The 15,631-nt window shown below is 50.1% G+C and overlaps 1 protein-coding gene across 1 annotated transcript in view; it reads right to left on the reverse strand.

Moving 5' to 3' along the window:
• The window catches only part of TM4SF20 (transmembrane 4 L six family member 20), a 104,541-nt gene that overhangs the window by 17,501 nt on the left and 71,409 nt on the right, over window positions 1-15,631 (reverse strand). Inside the window, exon 3 of the mRNA XM_069618203.1 lies at window positions 15,120-15,271. Coding sequence (XP_069474304.1) covers window positions 15,120-15,271 — 152 coding nt within the window. The remainder of the gene's footprint in view (window positions 1-15,119; window positions 15,272-15,631) is intronic.

A 15,631-nucleotide genomic window follows, 5' to 3' on the forward strand; every position in this document is an offset into this window, starting at 1 on the left:
GATCAGGCCATGCTGATGGTCGCTGTCACTGGGCGGCGCGCACTCTTAGCAAAGATAGACATTGAGTCTGCATTTAGACTTCTACCGGTCCACCCGGATAGCTTTCACTTGTTGGGGTTTCATTGGGAGGGGCAGTTATATGTGGACAAATGCATGCCAATGGGCTGCTCAATTTCTTGTGCTTATTTTGAGGCATTTAGCACTTTTCTAGAGTGGGCAGCACGCAAGGTGGAAAAAAGGGGCGACATGATCCATTATCTGGATGACTTCATGTTTATGGGTCAGGAGGGATCCAAGGATTGTGGGCTCTCTTTAACTTAATTTCAGAGCTTGATGGCCAGGATGGGTGTTCCACTGGCGCCTGAGAAAACACAGGGCCCCACAGAGGTGCTGACTTTGCTGGGGATTGAGATAGATACCAGGAAGGGGTCTTGCAGGCTGCCACTAGAGAAGGTGTCTGAGCTGATTGAATAAATTGAAGCGGCTTTAGCAAAAGACAGGACCACATCGGAAAGGGTGCAGCAGCTGTTAGGAAAGTTGAACTTCGCAGCCTATTTCCCATTGTCCTGGCTCTAATGCTGTGGCCCAGGCAACTGGGCAACAGCAGGGTGCGTTTTTGGTGCGATAACCAAGCTGTGGTTCAGGCCATTAACTTACAGTCGGCCTCTTACCTTGCGGTGTTGAGCCTACTCAGGAGATTGGTGGAGGCATGCTTAAGAAGGAACATTGAATTCAGGGCAAGGCATGTACAAGGTGTAAACATGGCTGCTGATGCTCTTTCTCGATTTCAGTGGCGCAAGTTCCGGGCAGCACACCCAACTGCAAAGGTGGAGGGAGTGGCGTTCAGGGACGAATGGTGGCAGCTAGTGACGTGGACCAGGCGCTCTGGAAATTGGGGGAGCGATCGCTCACACCAGGCGTTAGATCCCGCTACCGGCAGTGCTACGGTAAGTTTGTCAGCATGATTGAGGGTCAAGAAATTGCTGGAGTTTCCCTAGAAGAACAGGTAGGGGCATTTGTTGTCTGGGCTAATAGTAACGGTAAGAGCAGGTGTTGGGCAACGGGCCACCTAGTGGCCATTGCTTTCCATTGCAAATTGCAAGGGTTGTGTGATCCTACCAAAGGGTTTGTGGTGCGCACAGCCTTGAAGGGATGGGGCCGGGTGGAGGGGCCCAAACACGACACCCGGAAACCCATTAGCTTTGAATTGCTTGAGAAATTACTGGGTGCACTGCCTGAGATATGTTTTGATGGTTTCGAGGTGGCACTGCTCAGGGCAGCATTTTCACTAGCATTCTTTGGGGCCTTTAGGATCAGTGAACTGGTGGCAGCAGGAAAGGGAGATCTCTCTGGTAGGGCTCTGGCATTGGGTGATGTACAGTTCAGGCCAGAGGATGACAAGTAGGTCTTAATAATAAAACTGCGCTTCTGCAAGACAGACCAGAGCGGAAGAGGGAAGCTGGTGGTGCTTCACCAATCCAGCAGCAGCAGCTGCACGGTCACTTTGTTGAGAAGTTACATGACTGTGAGAGCCCAGCATCTGGGCCCCCTCCTAATGCACAAAAACGGCACTCCACTCACCAACTACCAGTTTAGGAAGATTTTATCAACCACCCTGGGGGCAGTGGGTGTTAAGGGGCAGGGCTGGTCCTCTCACAGTTTTCGTGTAGGTGCAGCCTATACCTGGACCTACCTGGACCTGCCATTCAGAAAATAGGGAGATGGCAGTCAAAGCGCTTCCAGCTGTATGTGAGGCCACAGGAGAGCAGGCAATCCGGGCTAGGTGGGACATAAGGGGAACCTGCTGCATCAAAAATGGGACAGATTTGAGGTTATTGGATTTGTGTTTTTCCCGTTTGCTTGCTACGACCGAATTTTCTTTGCTCTGACCAAATGATAATTTATTAATTTTGTACCCGCAGATGAGAGCGTATGGATGGTAGGCCATTCCTTTATAACACGGGCGGAGGCAGCGGCCCGCCAATGGCACCTGGGCCTCAACCTGGCAATGGAAAGGAACAAGGTGGTCTGGTTAGGTACGTCAGGGATGCGGTGGCACTAATTGTTACCTGCGGTGCACAGAAGGTTGTAGTGGAAGCCTGCGCCCAGGGTGCTGGTGGTGCATCTAGGTGGCAATGACCTGGCCATTATGGGAAGGGGGCGGTTGTGGGCCCAAATACAGGTCGGCCTCCGTACCCTGGCACAGGAGTTGCCGGGCACCGAAATCATCTGGTCAGAGGTTGTGCCCAGGCTGCAATGGCGGGGGACGGACTCGCACAGTGGTATGGAGAAGTCCCGACGCAGGCTCAACAAGGGGATTGAGAGGTTTGCAAAGGCAGAGGGGTTTGGTTTTGTGAGGCACACTTGCCTGAATTCGCTTCCTTCACACTATGCGACGGACGGAGTACATCTGTCGAATAAAGGGAACGATCTGTTCCTCACGGCCATCCTGGTGGCCCTGCTGAAGGCTGGGTGCAGCTAGTAACATGGTAAGTTTGAACAGAGCATGGGGGCATTGGGGGCGGCGGAGGGGCCACCCCCAAAGCGTGGCAGAGTTTGGGGCAGTCCTAGCTAGGGAGGAGAGTACGCCGCGGCTTGAACCATGGGCAGGTTTCCCGATGGCCGCACGCGAGCCAAAATCGGACGAAGGGCACTGAGTCCCTTAGGGACACTTGAGATTCCTCACCTTCAAGATTCAGTGGCCCGAGGAGGAAGTACTGCGTGCAGTACAAAGCTGGAGCCTATGTCTGGTGCCTTGCGGAAGCCAGGGGCGGCAAGGGGACACCGAGAACATTCAGCAGTAGAACTTTGGGCCACTTTGAAAGGATGGTTGTGAACCATGATGTTTGTGGGCTGGGACTACTCCCGTGTTGTATGCTCCAATAAATTGTGATTTGTTGTTTCCAAATGTAAAACCAGTGTCTATCTTTCTGTTGTTAGTAGGTAGGTCCTGGGGTATGTTTCTTCCTCACAGCAAGAGGATGGGGTGGTCAATGGAGGCTGACACCGCTATGCCAGGGTCGTAATGAGGCCCAATTTCACCTCGTTTTACTCTTCAGCTTTACTCTCCACTTTGAGCCTGCCAAAAATTGCATTAAGGGGACCCAACAGCATGCAAGTAAGGGTACGTGATGGTGTCTCCCTCAGTTTTTAATAAAATAATCCAATACATACACTTTTACAAAAAGAAATACCACTCTGCAAGCTTGTGTGCGTGTTGACTCTGCATGCCAGATGGTCAACATGTGTTTGGCGCAAGTGATGAGATGTGCCAGTGCACCTCATCAGATGTGCCAAAAAAGATGTGCCCTATTCACAAAGGGCATCTGACTGTGGGCATCAGGTTTACACACATTTAGATTTCCTTTTCCACCACCTTGCACATTTGTCTAAATAAGGGGCATTTCTGTACATTTCAATGTGCATTTGTTTGTTTGTTTATTTATTTATATTGCGTGCCAGACCCTGGGGTATCAGGGCACATTGGAATCAAGAAATCTTGCAGCTTGGTTACACATCGGTGGAATATACAAATCAAGAAAGTGCAAATACATCATGCATAAAAGGAGTTACAAGAACAGCATATATAATAGAGGTATTTAGAGGCAATCAACAAGGGGCTATACAGATAAGGGCATCATTCAACACGACATTCTGAAAACTATTTACAGTGCAGAAATGTATGGAACAGAGGCATTTTTGGTCATTGTTTTTAAGCTAGTTGATGAGGTTCTGTCTGAAGTTTAAGTAGGTACGGCATTCCAAAGCTGAGCGGCCTTGACAGGGAAGCTGCAGCCCCCAACCTTGGAGAGTTTGGCTGTTCTAGTGGGCTTAATGAGGATTTTCTGGTGACTCTGTCTGAGGTAGCAGGACACATCATTGTTCAGACATTTGTGGGTGAGTGAGGCAGTTTTTCAGCCAGATTTTATCATGGGTAGATAACCATTTGTTTTGTCTTTTGGTCTCAGAGATGTGCTCTCTCCTTGCTATTCCAAGGACCGCTCTCAGGGCGTAGTTCTGGAGAGTATGAATTTGCTTGATAATGTGCTTGTTGGCCCCGATATAAATAGAATTGCAGTAGTCCAGTTTTGACAATATGAGAGCTCTGGCGAGGGTAATGCAACTATTCCTAGATAACAATGGTTTACCTGCTCTGATTAATTTTCAGGTACATGCAGTGGCGGACGCCATGGAATTTACTTGTTTGGCGAATGAGAGGGTGGAGTCAAGGTAGAAACCTAGAGTTTTTACCTTGTTGGCGACTATAATAGTGTTATTATCGATATTGAAGGTGGTATATGTAGGGCCCTGTTTTTGAGATTTGAGGTAGTACCCAGGATGATGAGCTCAGTTTTGTCATCATTCAGGCATAGACCATGTGCAGCCATCCATGCCTGGATAATGAGATATACCCTATTCACCAAGGCCAAATCCTTAACGTAATCCCCAGAAAGAGGGAGGAGAATCTGAGTATCATCTGCATAGTTAGTGTAGGTGATGCCAAGACGGTTCAGATCGTCGAAAAGGGGATTAGTGAATATATTGTATAATGTAGGTGAGACACATGATCACTGGGGCACACCACAAGTGATGGGGATGGGGTCTGCGGCTGCTGTGGGTGAGAAGACTCTCATAGTCCTGTTACTTAAGAATGATTGTATCCAGACTATAGCTTCTTTAGAGAAATGCACTGCTGTGTCCAGATGGCTGCATAGGACCTTGTGGTCCACAAGGTCAAATGCAGCCAATTGATCGAGAAGCAGAAGTAGGGCTGATTTCCCATTATCCCTGAGCTCATCGATTTGGGCCTTATGGTCAATTAAGGCTGTTTCCGTACCATGTTGTGGCCGAAAGCCTGATTGACGCGCTCCTAGTAGCTGGTTGGTAAGATTTTAAGAAGACATGGCACTGTTGTGATTGGCTGGTAGTTGGTGGGTATGGCCTAGTCTAGTGTCTGTTTTTTTAAGTACGGGGTGTACCCAAGATTCTTTAAGGTTACTTGGGATGATGCCAGAGGTGAATCAGGCATTAATTAGCTTCGAGATAAAAGGTGCAAGATCTCTTGAAGTATCCTTAATGAGTTGGGCGGGACATTGATCACCCCGACAGTTCGAAGGTTTAAGGGAGAGTATGACTTTTTCAGTCTCAAGAATAGAGACTTTAGAGAAACTGAAGCGTGGCAGAAGAGCGGAGCTATGAGAAGGCATGGGGGTTGTTCAGTGAGGTTGAGGTGGTTATGGAGGCTTTTTTTTTGCAATTTTATCTTGGATGGTGATGACTTTATTGGCTAGTGCTTGCTGAATGTTTGAAAACCAGGATTTGTCTTTCACGCAGTTGTCTTGCACTGGGATAGGTGCTTTTAATTCTTGCTGAATTACAAATAATTCCTTCATACTCGAGTTAGCTTGCGAGATTCTGGAGTTATAGGTTTCACATTTGGCCAGGAGTATTTCCCTCTTGTCTAGAGATGATATATTGTGGAGGTTAGTTTTATTTTCCAAGGAGGGGAGTAATCTCCAAGAGGCCTTGCATTTTCTTTTTTCCATTCGCAGTGATTTCAAGTGTGGAGTGTACCATGAATTGGGGTGGGCTTTGGACTTACTTTGTCTCATTATACGTAGGGCAATGGAATCAAGTGATGCAGACATGATTTTGTTGTACTCATTGTCTAACAAGTTAGGCTCCATGCTCTCCGGTAGAGAGTTGAGGGAAGGAAGAATAAGGGGTAATAGTTTGTCAGTTGTAATATTCTTTTTGTTCCTTGTAGGAATGGTGTGAGCCGAAAGGGTATGTTCGGCAGTGGGCCTTCTAGTTGCTAAAGTAAATGTCAGGAGATGATGGTCTGTCCAGACCTGGGGGATTATAGACAAAATTAACGCATTGCCGTTATAATCTGCCACCCAGTCGAGTATTCTCCCTTTGTTGTGTGTGGGTAGGTTCACTCTGGGTGAGGCCAAGTTCAGTCAGAGTGTTTTCAACGTTTTTCGGATCATTTAAGCCCAAGTTAAGGTCCCTTAACAGTAAGACTTGAGAGGTACTTATTAAGTTCTCTGAAAGAATGGTGGAAATGTCCTCCACAAATGAGCCGATGGGACCTGGGGATCTGTATATGAGGTGGATGGTGAGGGTTTGGGAGTTGATAATAGATATTTTGGCTGTGAAGGTTTCGCAGGATTTGATGTTGGGGCTAGTCTCAGGATAGGTTAGATTTGGCAATCAGAGCTATGCCTCCTCCACTAGCCTCGCATCTGTCTGCTCTTAGGATGGTATAGCCATTGGGAATCGCTAGCATGAGGGCAGGGCCTGCAGCGGCATGTAGCCAGGATTCAGTAATAGCCAGAAAGTCGTAATTTTCAGTCTGGATATGGTCGAATAGCTCCGTGGCATGTGTGACTAGAGATCTGGCGTTTATTAGGGAGCCCTTGAGGTCGGCGGATAATCTATCTGGTGATGGATGGTGTGAAGGACTAGTAGAAGCTAGTCTAGTAGAACCTCCCATTGGCTCTAGATCTATGATAGGTAAGGTAGATCGTACTTTTGTAAGAGAGGGGTTGAGCAAGGAGTGAGAGGGCAAGGAGATGAGTGGGATTTTTTCTCTAGTGGTGGTTTGCCTATTATGTAGGCTTTTTCTCATAAAGTCTAGGTTGGTTGGAAGCTGGCCAATGATTTGAATTGGTTAGCTAGCCTAGAACGGAGCCTTATGTTTCTCAGGGCAGTGTTACATGGTATAAAGGCATAGGGTGGTCCCCGAAAAGGGTTCAAATTACTTGCCAATTGTTTATAGACAAGGTTGTTAGGGTGAGATAAAGTGGGAGTGGTAAGCAAGGTAATTGTCATGTTTGTTATGGTCTTACAGTAAGGTGCTAGTAGACTAGTGAGTTTGATGGAGTAGCTGGTGGGCCCAGAGCTAATAAGGGGATAAGGGAGACCAGGAGTAACACAGAGATGTACATCTTAATGTGCCGTTCGATATAGCAATGTTACACTATCACTGGGGCGAGACACAGTAGGTTGTACAATGTAATGGCCGTGTCAGTTCAAGTTACTAAGTCTAGGCATGTACACTGATTATGAAACTGCTAGACAGTTATCAGTACTTCAATACATACTAAGTCTATGCACATGTACTGATTGTGAAACTACCAGACAGTCATCAGTATTTCAATACATACTAAGTCTAGCCACATATATTGATTTTGAAACTATCAGACAATCATTGATACATCAATCCATACCGGCAGCAGTTGCATTGGAATATTGACAAAGAATGCAGTTAGTAGCGAGTGTCACATGGAGGCAGTGCAGCAGCTTACTTGATTAACACATATACAAGTTGGGGAATTCTGGCAAGGTTAAGTCAATCACAATAGGTATAAAGATCAGGTCACTACCAGGTGTAGTGAATCAAGATGAGGGCAGACTCAGGTGCTAGCAGTAAGGCGGGAGCAAATTAGTTACGGTTACTAAAATAGGGTGGTTCGGAAGTACATTCATATGTACATGCCAGTGTGCGATAATACAGAATATGCAAGTAACAACGTTATGATATAGCTGTTAGCTCCGTAATATGGGAAATATTATACATTCGATACTATGGGTCTACAAAGTTAGGAGAGGGCTGTGCCGCCAAATGTTTAGCCACCTATTTTCCGATTAGGGTGCTTCACTGGAGCCATTGCTCGTTAGCTGCCTCACTAGATGGAAAATGCTTATTGTCAATAAAGATCATCTGGAACGCATTACCTGAATGCTGCAACAAAGTCGGACAACCGGAGTGGGGCTCTGCATGGGTGGACTTGCTTCCCCTTTGTGCCACTTTGGTAAAGGACTATTTGTGACCCGTGGCGAACAGGGGCAAACAGGGCCTTGACTCTCACAGGCCTTCCCACGAGAGGGCCGGCGGATACGCTCTGCTAAAGTAGCGCTCGTTGCCTAGCAACACATCAACAAAATAGTGGAGCGGCCATTTTGGGTCAGTCGCCGCATGGAGGTAGTGCGGCAGGGCACAAGGAAAGCCGAAAACAGGCTGATGGTGCCTCGTATAGCAATATCTGGGCAGCGATGGTGCTGTGGGCATACAATGCACACAATTTGTGCTCACCTGTAGCATAAATCGCTCGTAGAGCGTCGATGGGATCTGCTTCGGCGAATTGTGCTGGTACATGGAACGTGGATGTTGGATGCAGGAGGGAAGGGAGAAGGGCTCCTGCTCTCTCCTGAGGTGTGGATGGTGTGGTGGCCACAGGGGCAAACAGGGCCTTGCCTCTCGCTGGCCTTTCCATGAGAGGGCCGGTTTCTGCCTGCCAGCGGATACGCTCTGCTAAAGTAGAGCTCGTTGCCTAGCAACACATTAAGAAAATAGTGCAGCAGCCATTTTGGGTCGGTCGCTGCATGGAGGTTAGTGTGGCACGGCACAAGGAAAGCCCAAAACAGGCTGATGGTGCCTCGTATAGCAATATCTGGGCAGCGATGGTGCTGTGGGCATACGATGCACGCAATTTGTGGCCATTGTTATGTTCCGCCCTGCGTCCCGCTACGCGGTGACGCAGGGCGTCTCTAATAAAAGCCCCGCCCCCGCGTTTGGGAGGCAGTTCCGGGGCAGACCAGCAACGCGTGTGGGTGTCTGTCCCTGCAGCTCGCGCTGGCGCTGCGCCACAGGCCGCGCGGCCTAGCCCGGACCTTCCAGCCCCCGCGTGCGCCCACCGCGGGCTGGAATACAACAATGGCGACGAGGCGGAACGAAGTTCAACACGCGCTCGGCGTGTAAAGCATACCGATGGCCCACAGCCATCGCGGTGAAATTTTTGGACACTCGGTGGGGGGTGGATCACTCGCGTGACCCCCCCACCCCAAAAAAAAAAAAAAAAAAAACATTTTTTTTTTTCTCTGCATTTCTCCTTCGCCCTACGATCTCCTGCTGGGCATGGTGGAGCCATTTCAACATCTGGCACCCCCCCATTTGAGTGCAGCGACACGGATTGCCAACCAGGACAACATGGAGACACCAGGTCCTGCGCTTCATCACTCAGTGGCTGGGGACCGCAGCACGTCCAGAGAAGGCGCATTTCCACTGGCGGTGATCTAAGCGAATCACGACAACACCGACAAGGTACACGTCGACATGGCGGCCGGCACATCAACCCCTGTGCCCACCACGCCATCCAGAATTGCAGCAAACCTGTCGCTGTCATCCCCCCAGCTGCGCACGCAAGGAGGGTCGTCAACTCTAATCCAGCCGTTTGACCCCTTCACGGACCCATCGTCAAGCGGACCCAGATGGCAGCTGTGGATCCAGAAGTTTGAAATGGCGATGGAGTGCAAGGAGATTACGGCGGCCAGGAAGATGAAAGCACACCTACTGCTCAGTGTGGGTGACGAGGTATTGCGCATTTTCAACTCCCTCAATGTTGATGATGGCCAAGATGCATACCAAAGCGCGAAAGATGCCATCACGGCTCACTTTCTCCCTCAACTAAACCCGGACTACGAGACTTTTATTTTCTGCACCACCATACAGGCAGCGGACGAAACCTTAGACGCGTATCACACCAGATTGAGAAAATTGGCTATGTCCTGCGAGTTCACAAATGTGGAGAGGGAAATCAGGAGGCAAGTTATCAACGGCATACTCTCAGAAAAACTAAGACGCCTGGTCCTCAGCGAAAGAGGTATTCCCTTACAACGCATCCTTGAACTCGGACGCCAAAGGGAACTGGCTCACACCAGAGCGGCCAACATGGAGGCCACGCTACACAGATTGCAACCTACCCTCAACACAGCCATGGTGGCCCAGATTGCCAACAAACCATCCTCGAGGGATGATCACAGTAGGGGATATGGCCAGAACAGGTGGCAACCGCGCATTCCTGGGCCCACAGAGTGCGGCTGGTGTGGTGGCCCACGACATGGCCGTCGCAACTGCCCCGCACAAGGAAACACGTGTGGAGCATGCGGCAGGAAGGATCATTATGCGAATGTATGCAGATCAGCGGGCAGAAACATCCAGCCTCTACAAAATCTTCCTGAGAAGAATGCGACCAAGAAAAAGAAGCAAGCCAATGCAAGGCGGGTCGCAGTGGCCAACTCCTCCACGGAGGAAGAAGGGGATGACGTCTCGACGATGCAGCAGAGTCCCAGTAAAGACAACGACAGAAAAGGAAGGAAGGTATATCTGGTGCATGCATTGAGCCAAGGTCAAGGACCGCAAAGAAAATCTGCCCGAAGGCGCAAATGCATGGTCACCGTCCAAAACCAGAGCATCCTTATGACCATTGATACAGGCGCCTCAGTGAATGTGATGCCCACAAGCACATTCCAGACTCTAAACCCTCCACCAGAGCTGAAAAGCACAGACACGCTGCTATACGCATACGGCAGCCGGAAGCCCCTACCAGTGATTGGCAGATTCCGCACCATGCTGGAACACGGTGAAAATAGACTATGGTCGAAAGTCTATGTCGTGAGGGCAGGAATTGAAAGCCTCCTGAGTGGGGACGCAGCAGAAGATCTGGGAGTGGTTAAATTCGTCTGCCACGTCGATGCGGGCGAGGAGGTGGAGAACATACTGAGGCAATACCCCCAGCTGCAAGAGGGAATAGGCTGTCTGAAGGGCAAAACCATCAAACTACACATTGATGAAACAGTACAGCCCAAGGCCGTAAGACATCGGAGAACCCCATTCCACATGAGAGAGCAAGTGGAGCAGGAACTCAAGGCTTTGGAAGAAGCCGGCATCATAGAAGAGGTCACAGGACCCACACCATGGGTCTCGCCAATGGTGGTAACGCGGAAACCCAAACAGCCTGGAAAAGTGTGGATCTGTATAGACATGCGCCTCCCGAACACTGCCATTAAAAGAGAGCGCCACATCACACCAACAATCAATGAAATCGTGCCTGACCTCACGGGTTCCTGTGTATTCTCTAAGGTTGACCTGAAGGCGGGGTATCACCAACTCAAGCTCCACAGGGACTCTCGCTATATCACGACATTCTCGACGCATTTGGGGCTGCGGAGATACAAACGCCTGAGCTTCGGGATATCGTCGGCAGCTGAGGTATTCCAGCAAACCATTCAAGAGGTCAACAGGGGCATCCCTGGTGTCCTCAATGTGAGTGATGACATTTTGATTCACGCCCCCGACACGGAAGAGCACATCAAGAGGCTTCGAACCCTACTGGACAGACTACAAGAGGCTGGGCTCACCATACACCGGGAGAAGTGTGAGTTCCTCAGATCAGAGATCACCTTCTTTGGCTACAAGTTTGGCAGCACGGGCATCTCCCCCGACCCCCAGAAGGTCGCAGACATTCAGGCCACAAGCCCACCGATGAACCCCACGGAAGTACGCAGTTTCCTAGGCATGGCCACCTACTGCGGGAGGTTTATCCGAGACCTGGCCACCCTATCTGAGCCATTACGGGAACTGACGAAGGCCAACACCAAGTGGGACTGGGGGAAGAAATGCCAGGACTCGTTCGAAAGCATCAAAGACTCCCTGTCTGTCGACACCAAAATGGCATATTACAACACCGAGCTGCCCACTGAACTGTTCGTGGACGTAAACCCGGTTGGGCTCGGTGCCATCCTGATGCAGGTAACAAAGGAAGGGGAGAAAAGGCCGATAGCGTACGCATCGAGAGCCCTCACGGAGACCGAACAGAGGTACTCTCACATCGAAAAGGAGGCCATCGCCGTGTTGTGGGGGTGCCGGCATTTTCACCTCTACTTATATGGGCGTCGGTTCACGACAATCACGGACCACAAACCCCTGCTGCCCATCTTCATGGGGACATCGTCGCACCCTCCGGCACGAATCACCAAATGGCTCCTACATCTTCAGCAATACGACTTTGATCTCATCTACCAGCCAGGCAGTGGAAACCCCGCGGATTTTCTCTCGAGACATCCGCGAGCGGCGACCCACCAAGAGATCCAAGTGGCCGAAGAGACTGGGGAACACATATGCCAAGTGGTACGCGCAATGAGGCCTAAGGCGGTGAGCATCGAGGAAATTGAGTCGGAAACCCACAAGGACCCTTGTTGCGACTTGGTGAAAGATGCCATCATCTCGAGTGATTGGAAGACTTTCATGAGACACACCCACAACAGGACAGAGGAAGCGAAAGGGTTTCTGTCCGGCATGTTCACAGTCAGGCAAGATCTGTCGATCACTGAAGGGGGGGTGATACTCCGAGGAAACCGCATCGTAATTCCTCTCAAACTACAAGCCAGGGTTGTGGCCCTAGCACATGAAGGACACCAAGGACTGGCTAGAACAAAGGCCCGCATAAGGCACAGGGTATGGTTTCCCCAGATCGAGGAACGTGTAGAGGCCCTAATCAGCACGTGCCTATCCTGTCAGATAACGGGAGCCCCGCCAGAACCGGAACCAATTCTATCGGCTGAACGCGGCCGCTCTCGGTGGGAGGCAATCAGCATTGACTTCTGTAAGCTACGAGAAGGCCTCTACCTACTGGTGGCCATTGACGATCACTCGCGCTATCCTGAAGTGGAAATAGTCGAATCCACCGCGGCGGAAGTGGTCATTCCGGCCATCGAGAAGATGTTCGCAACTCACGGATTACCCACCTCCATCAAAAGCGACAACGGGCCGCCGTTCACAGGGGTGGAATTCAAGAACTATTTGCAAGAACTCAATATACAGTATCACCACATCATGCCGGGATGGCCCCAGGCAAACGGGGATGTGGAACGGTTCATGAGAACAATTAACAAAGTGCTAAGGGTATCCAAGGCGAATGCCAGCCCATGGAAAGTTGATCTGTACCGTTTCCTCAGAAACTATCGGGTCACCCCCCACAGCACAACCGGTATACCACCGGCGGACCTTATGTTCGACACCGTTATCAGATCCTCGATTCCGCACCATCCGAGCAGGACCCCGGACGGGGTCAACGAAGAACGCACAGAAATGAGGAGAAGGAGTGCCAATGCCCACATGAGCGGCAAGAGGAGAGCCAGGCCGTCCAACCATCAAGTAGGGGATCAAGTCATCATGCTACGCAACCCCACCAAGGCAAAACTCGACACCAGATACGATGAACTGCCATGGACCGTCAGTGATCGGCGCGGAACTATGGTGACAGTGACACGAGGACGCCGTCAAGTGACGAGGAATTCGTCGTGGTTCAAGGCGGTGCCCCACACCATGTGGACAGACAAAGAGGACCACCGGGAGGATGAGGATGCTCGGTCCAGCGAAGAGGAGCCTGGATCCATCCCGGACGAGACAGGAGCGGGGGACAGGACTTGGGAACCGCCGGATGCCCCTAGCCTCGAGGACACCACCAATGAAGGTGAGCCAGATCAGGGGCCAAGGGGGGTAGTCCCCGAGAAGGGCGATACGGCCTGAGAACTGCCACGAGGCCGCCAGCCAAGCTAAGTGACTATGTGTGGTAGCCAACACACCCCGTAGACTACCGGTGAACGTCCAGTTGATTGCAGTTGTATTGTGTGTGTTTGTTTTATAATAAAGGAGGAATGTTATGTTCCGCCCTGCGTCCCGCTACGCGGTGACGCAGGGCGTCTCTAATAAAAGCCCCGCCCCCGCGTTTGGGAGGCAGTTCCGGGGCAGACCAGCAACGCGTGTGGGTGTCTGTCCCTGCAGCTCGCGCTGGCGCTGCGCCACAGGCCGCGCGGCCTAGCCCGGACCTTCCAGCCCCCGCGTGCGCCCACCGCGGGCTGGAATACAACAGCCACCTGCAGCACATAGCACTCATACAGCGTCGATGGGATCTGCTTCGGCGGATTCTGCTGGTACGTGGAACATGGATGCAGGAGGGAAGGGAGAAGGGCTCCTGCCCTCTCCTGAGAATTTAAAATTCAATAATGGGATGCGCCTTGAAATGAGCAGAAAAGACATTAATTTCCATGTGCTTCTTTGCAAAAGGCAAAGGGGGTACACAGTAAATGACAAGGTCATCCCTGACCCTGTCATGTATGTTCAAGTGTGACAGAAGCTGTTTGGATCACTACTGTCACATTTGCATTTCTATCATCCTACAGGGATGTATGCGTTGATCTCTTTTTTATCAATACACAGTTATGGGGGTTTAAGGGTCTGCACTGGGCAATAATAATAATTTTGCATTTATATAGCGCTACGAACCCTCTGAGCCCTGCTTGGTGTGTGGTGCTCATTTATCGACCTCGGAAGGATGAAAGGCTGAGTTTGGCGCTGCCGGGATTCGAACCTCTGCACGGATGGCAAAGCGAGCGCTCTACTCGCTGTGCTATCTGACCAGCATACAAAGCTGCTCGGCCAGTCCTACATTAGCGCCTGGACTGTGTGCCAGAAACCAATATATACAAAGGGTCTAAGCAGCGCATATTTTGCACTCCTGCACAGCCCCCATCAAACATGCAAGTCACCGTTTTCAATAAGATGACCCGTGCATTTCTCAAACAAGCCCATTTAAAAAAGGTGCAACCTTTGCTTGTTGTTATTTGAGCTTGTTTTTCAGGTTCTGTGTGTGTATGTCTTGCCCAAACACGCATAATGATCTCCCTCATTCAACACACAGGAACAATACCAGAGGGAAAACATATGCTCCTTGATACCCCCACCCCTCCAGCACACTTCCAGATGTCCTAGAACCATAATGGAGCTAACTAAACTTCTGTGAGCATGCACACACAAGGCATAATTGTACTGGTTACTAAAAGCACTGGTGTCAGTGGTTCTAATGGTGGCTGTGGAGCATTGACAGTAATGTTACCTAAGATTAATGTAATAATGGTGGCTGTGGACTCTGGTTCTGGTTGTTTTCATCAGGAACCAGATCTGTTGGTGGCTGTAGTGCACCAGCACGCATTGTGGTTATGAATAATGACTGTTTTTTACAATGAGGTCTACTATGAGTGCTCTGTCTCTGATTGAGACCGGGGCTAGTTACAAATGAAGAGGGGTCATTGACACTCATGGCAACTGATGCAAGGGGCTTGTTATGTTTAAACATGTTTCTTTAATGCCAGAACAGTTTTTTCCCTTGAAGGACTGAGATTCTTTTATGGCCAGCAAAACTCAGGATAGGACAACATTTTAACAATCATTACAGCTTATTGAGGACTCAGGAGAAACAGCCCCTAGAACGTACCTTAGATTCCTCAATGAAAAGTCACAGCTAGACACATCTTGGTTTCCTTCTTTGCAAATCAGAGGACCCTCAGCAACAGCAAAGATGGCGATCAAAGCGCAATAGACACCACCCAGGATGCCCAGCAGGCTCAAAAAGGAGGACATCATCATCTGTAAACATAGAATAATTACAATTTTGCACCTGCTATTTGGGGAAACCCTGTGATTAGGCATCACTTCAATAAGTTGTATTTTACACAGTTTTGACATAAACAATGAAGTAGCCACTGACAGAGCGATAAGAGGTAATGGGCCTCATTACAAGTCTGCGGTCCGGAAATAAGGGTACCGGCAGCAACGTACCCGCACCCGTTCCGGACCGGCAAACTAAAACTGTGCCTGCTGGTGCCGTTGCACACGGCAGGTCTGACCTGCGGGGCGCAACGGCCCTGATAGGCATGGTTGTCGTGGAAGCACCGGCACCTATGCGACTCCCTGGGAATGGGGGTTCACATTTTCCGCCGCTTGATA

This window comes from Ambystoma mexicanum, chromosome 10 (genome assembly GCF_040938575.1).
Source record: "Ambystoma mexicanum isolate Mex_15411 chromosome 10, UKY_AmexF1_1, whole genome shotgun sequence".
Taxonomy (NCBI): Eukaryota; Metazoa; Chordata; class Amphibia; order Caudata; family Ambystomatidae; genus Ambystoma; species Ambystoma mexicanum.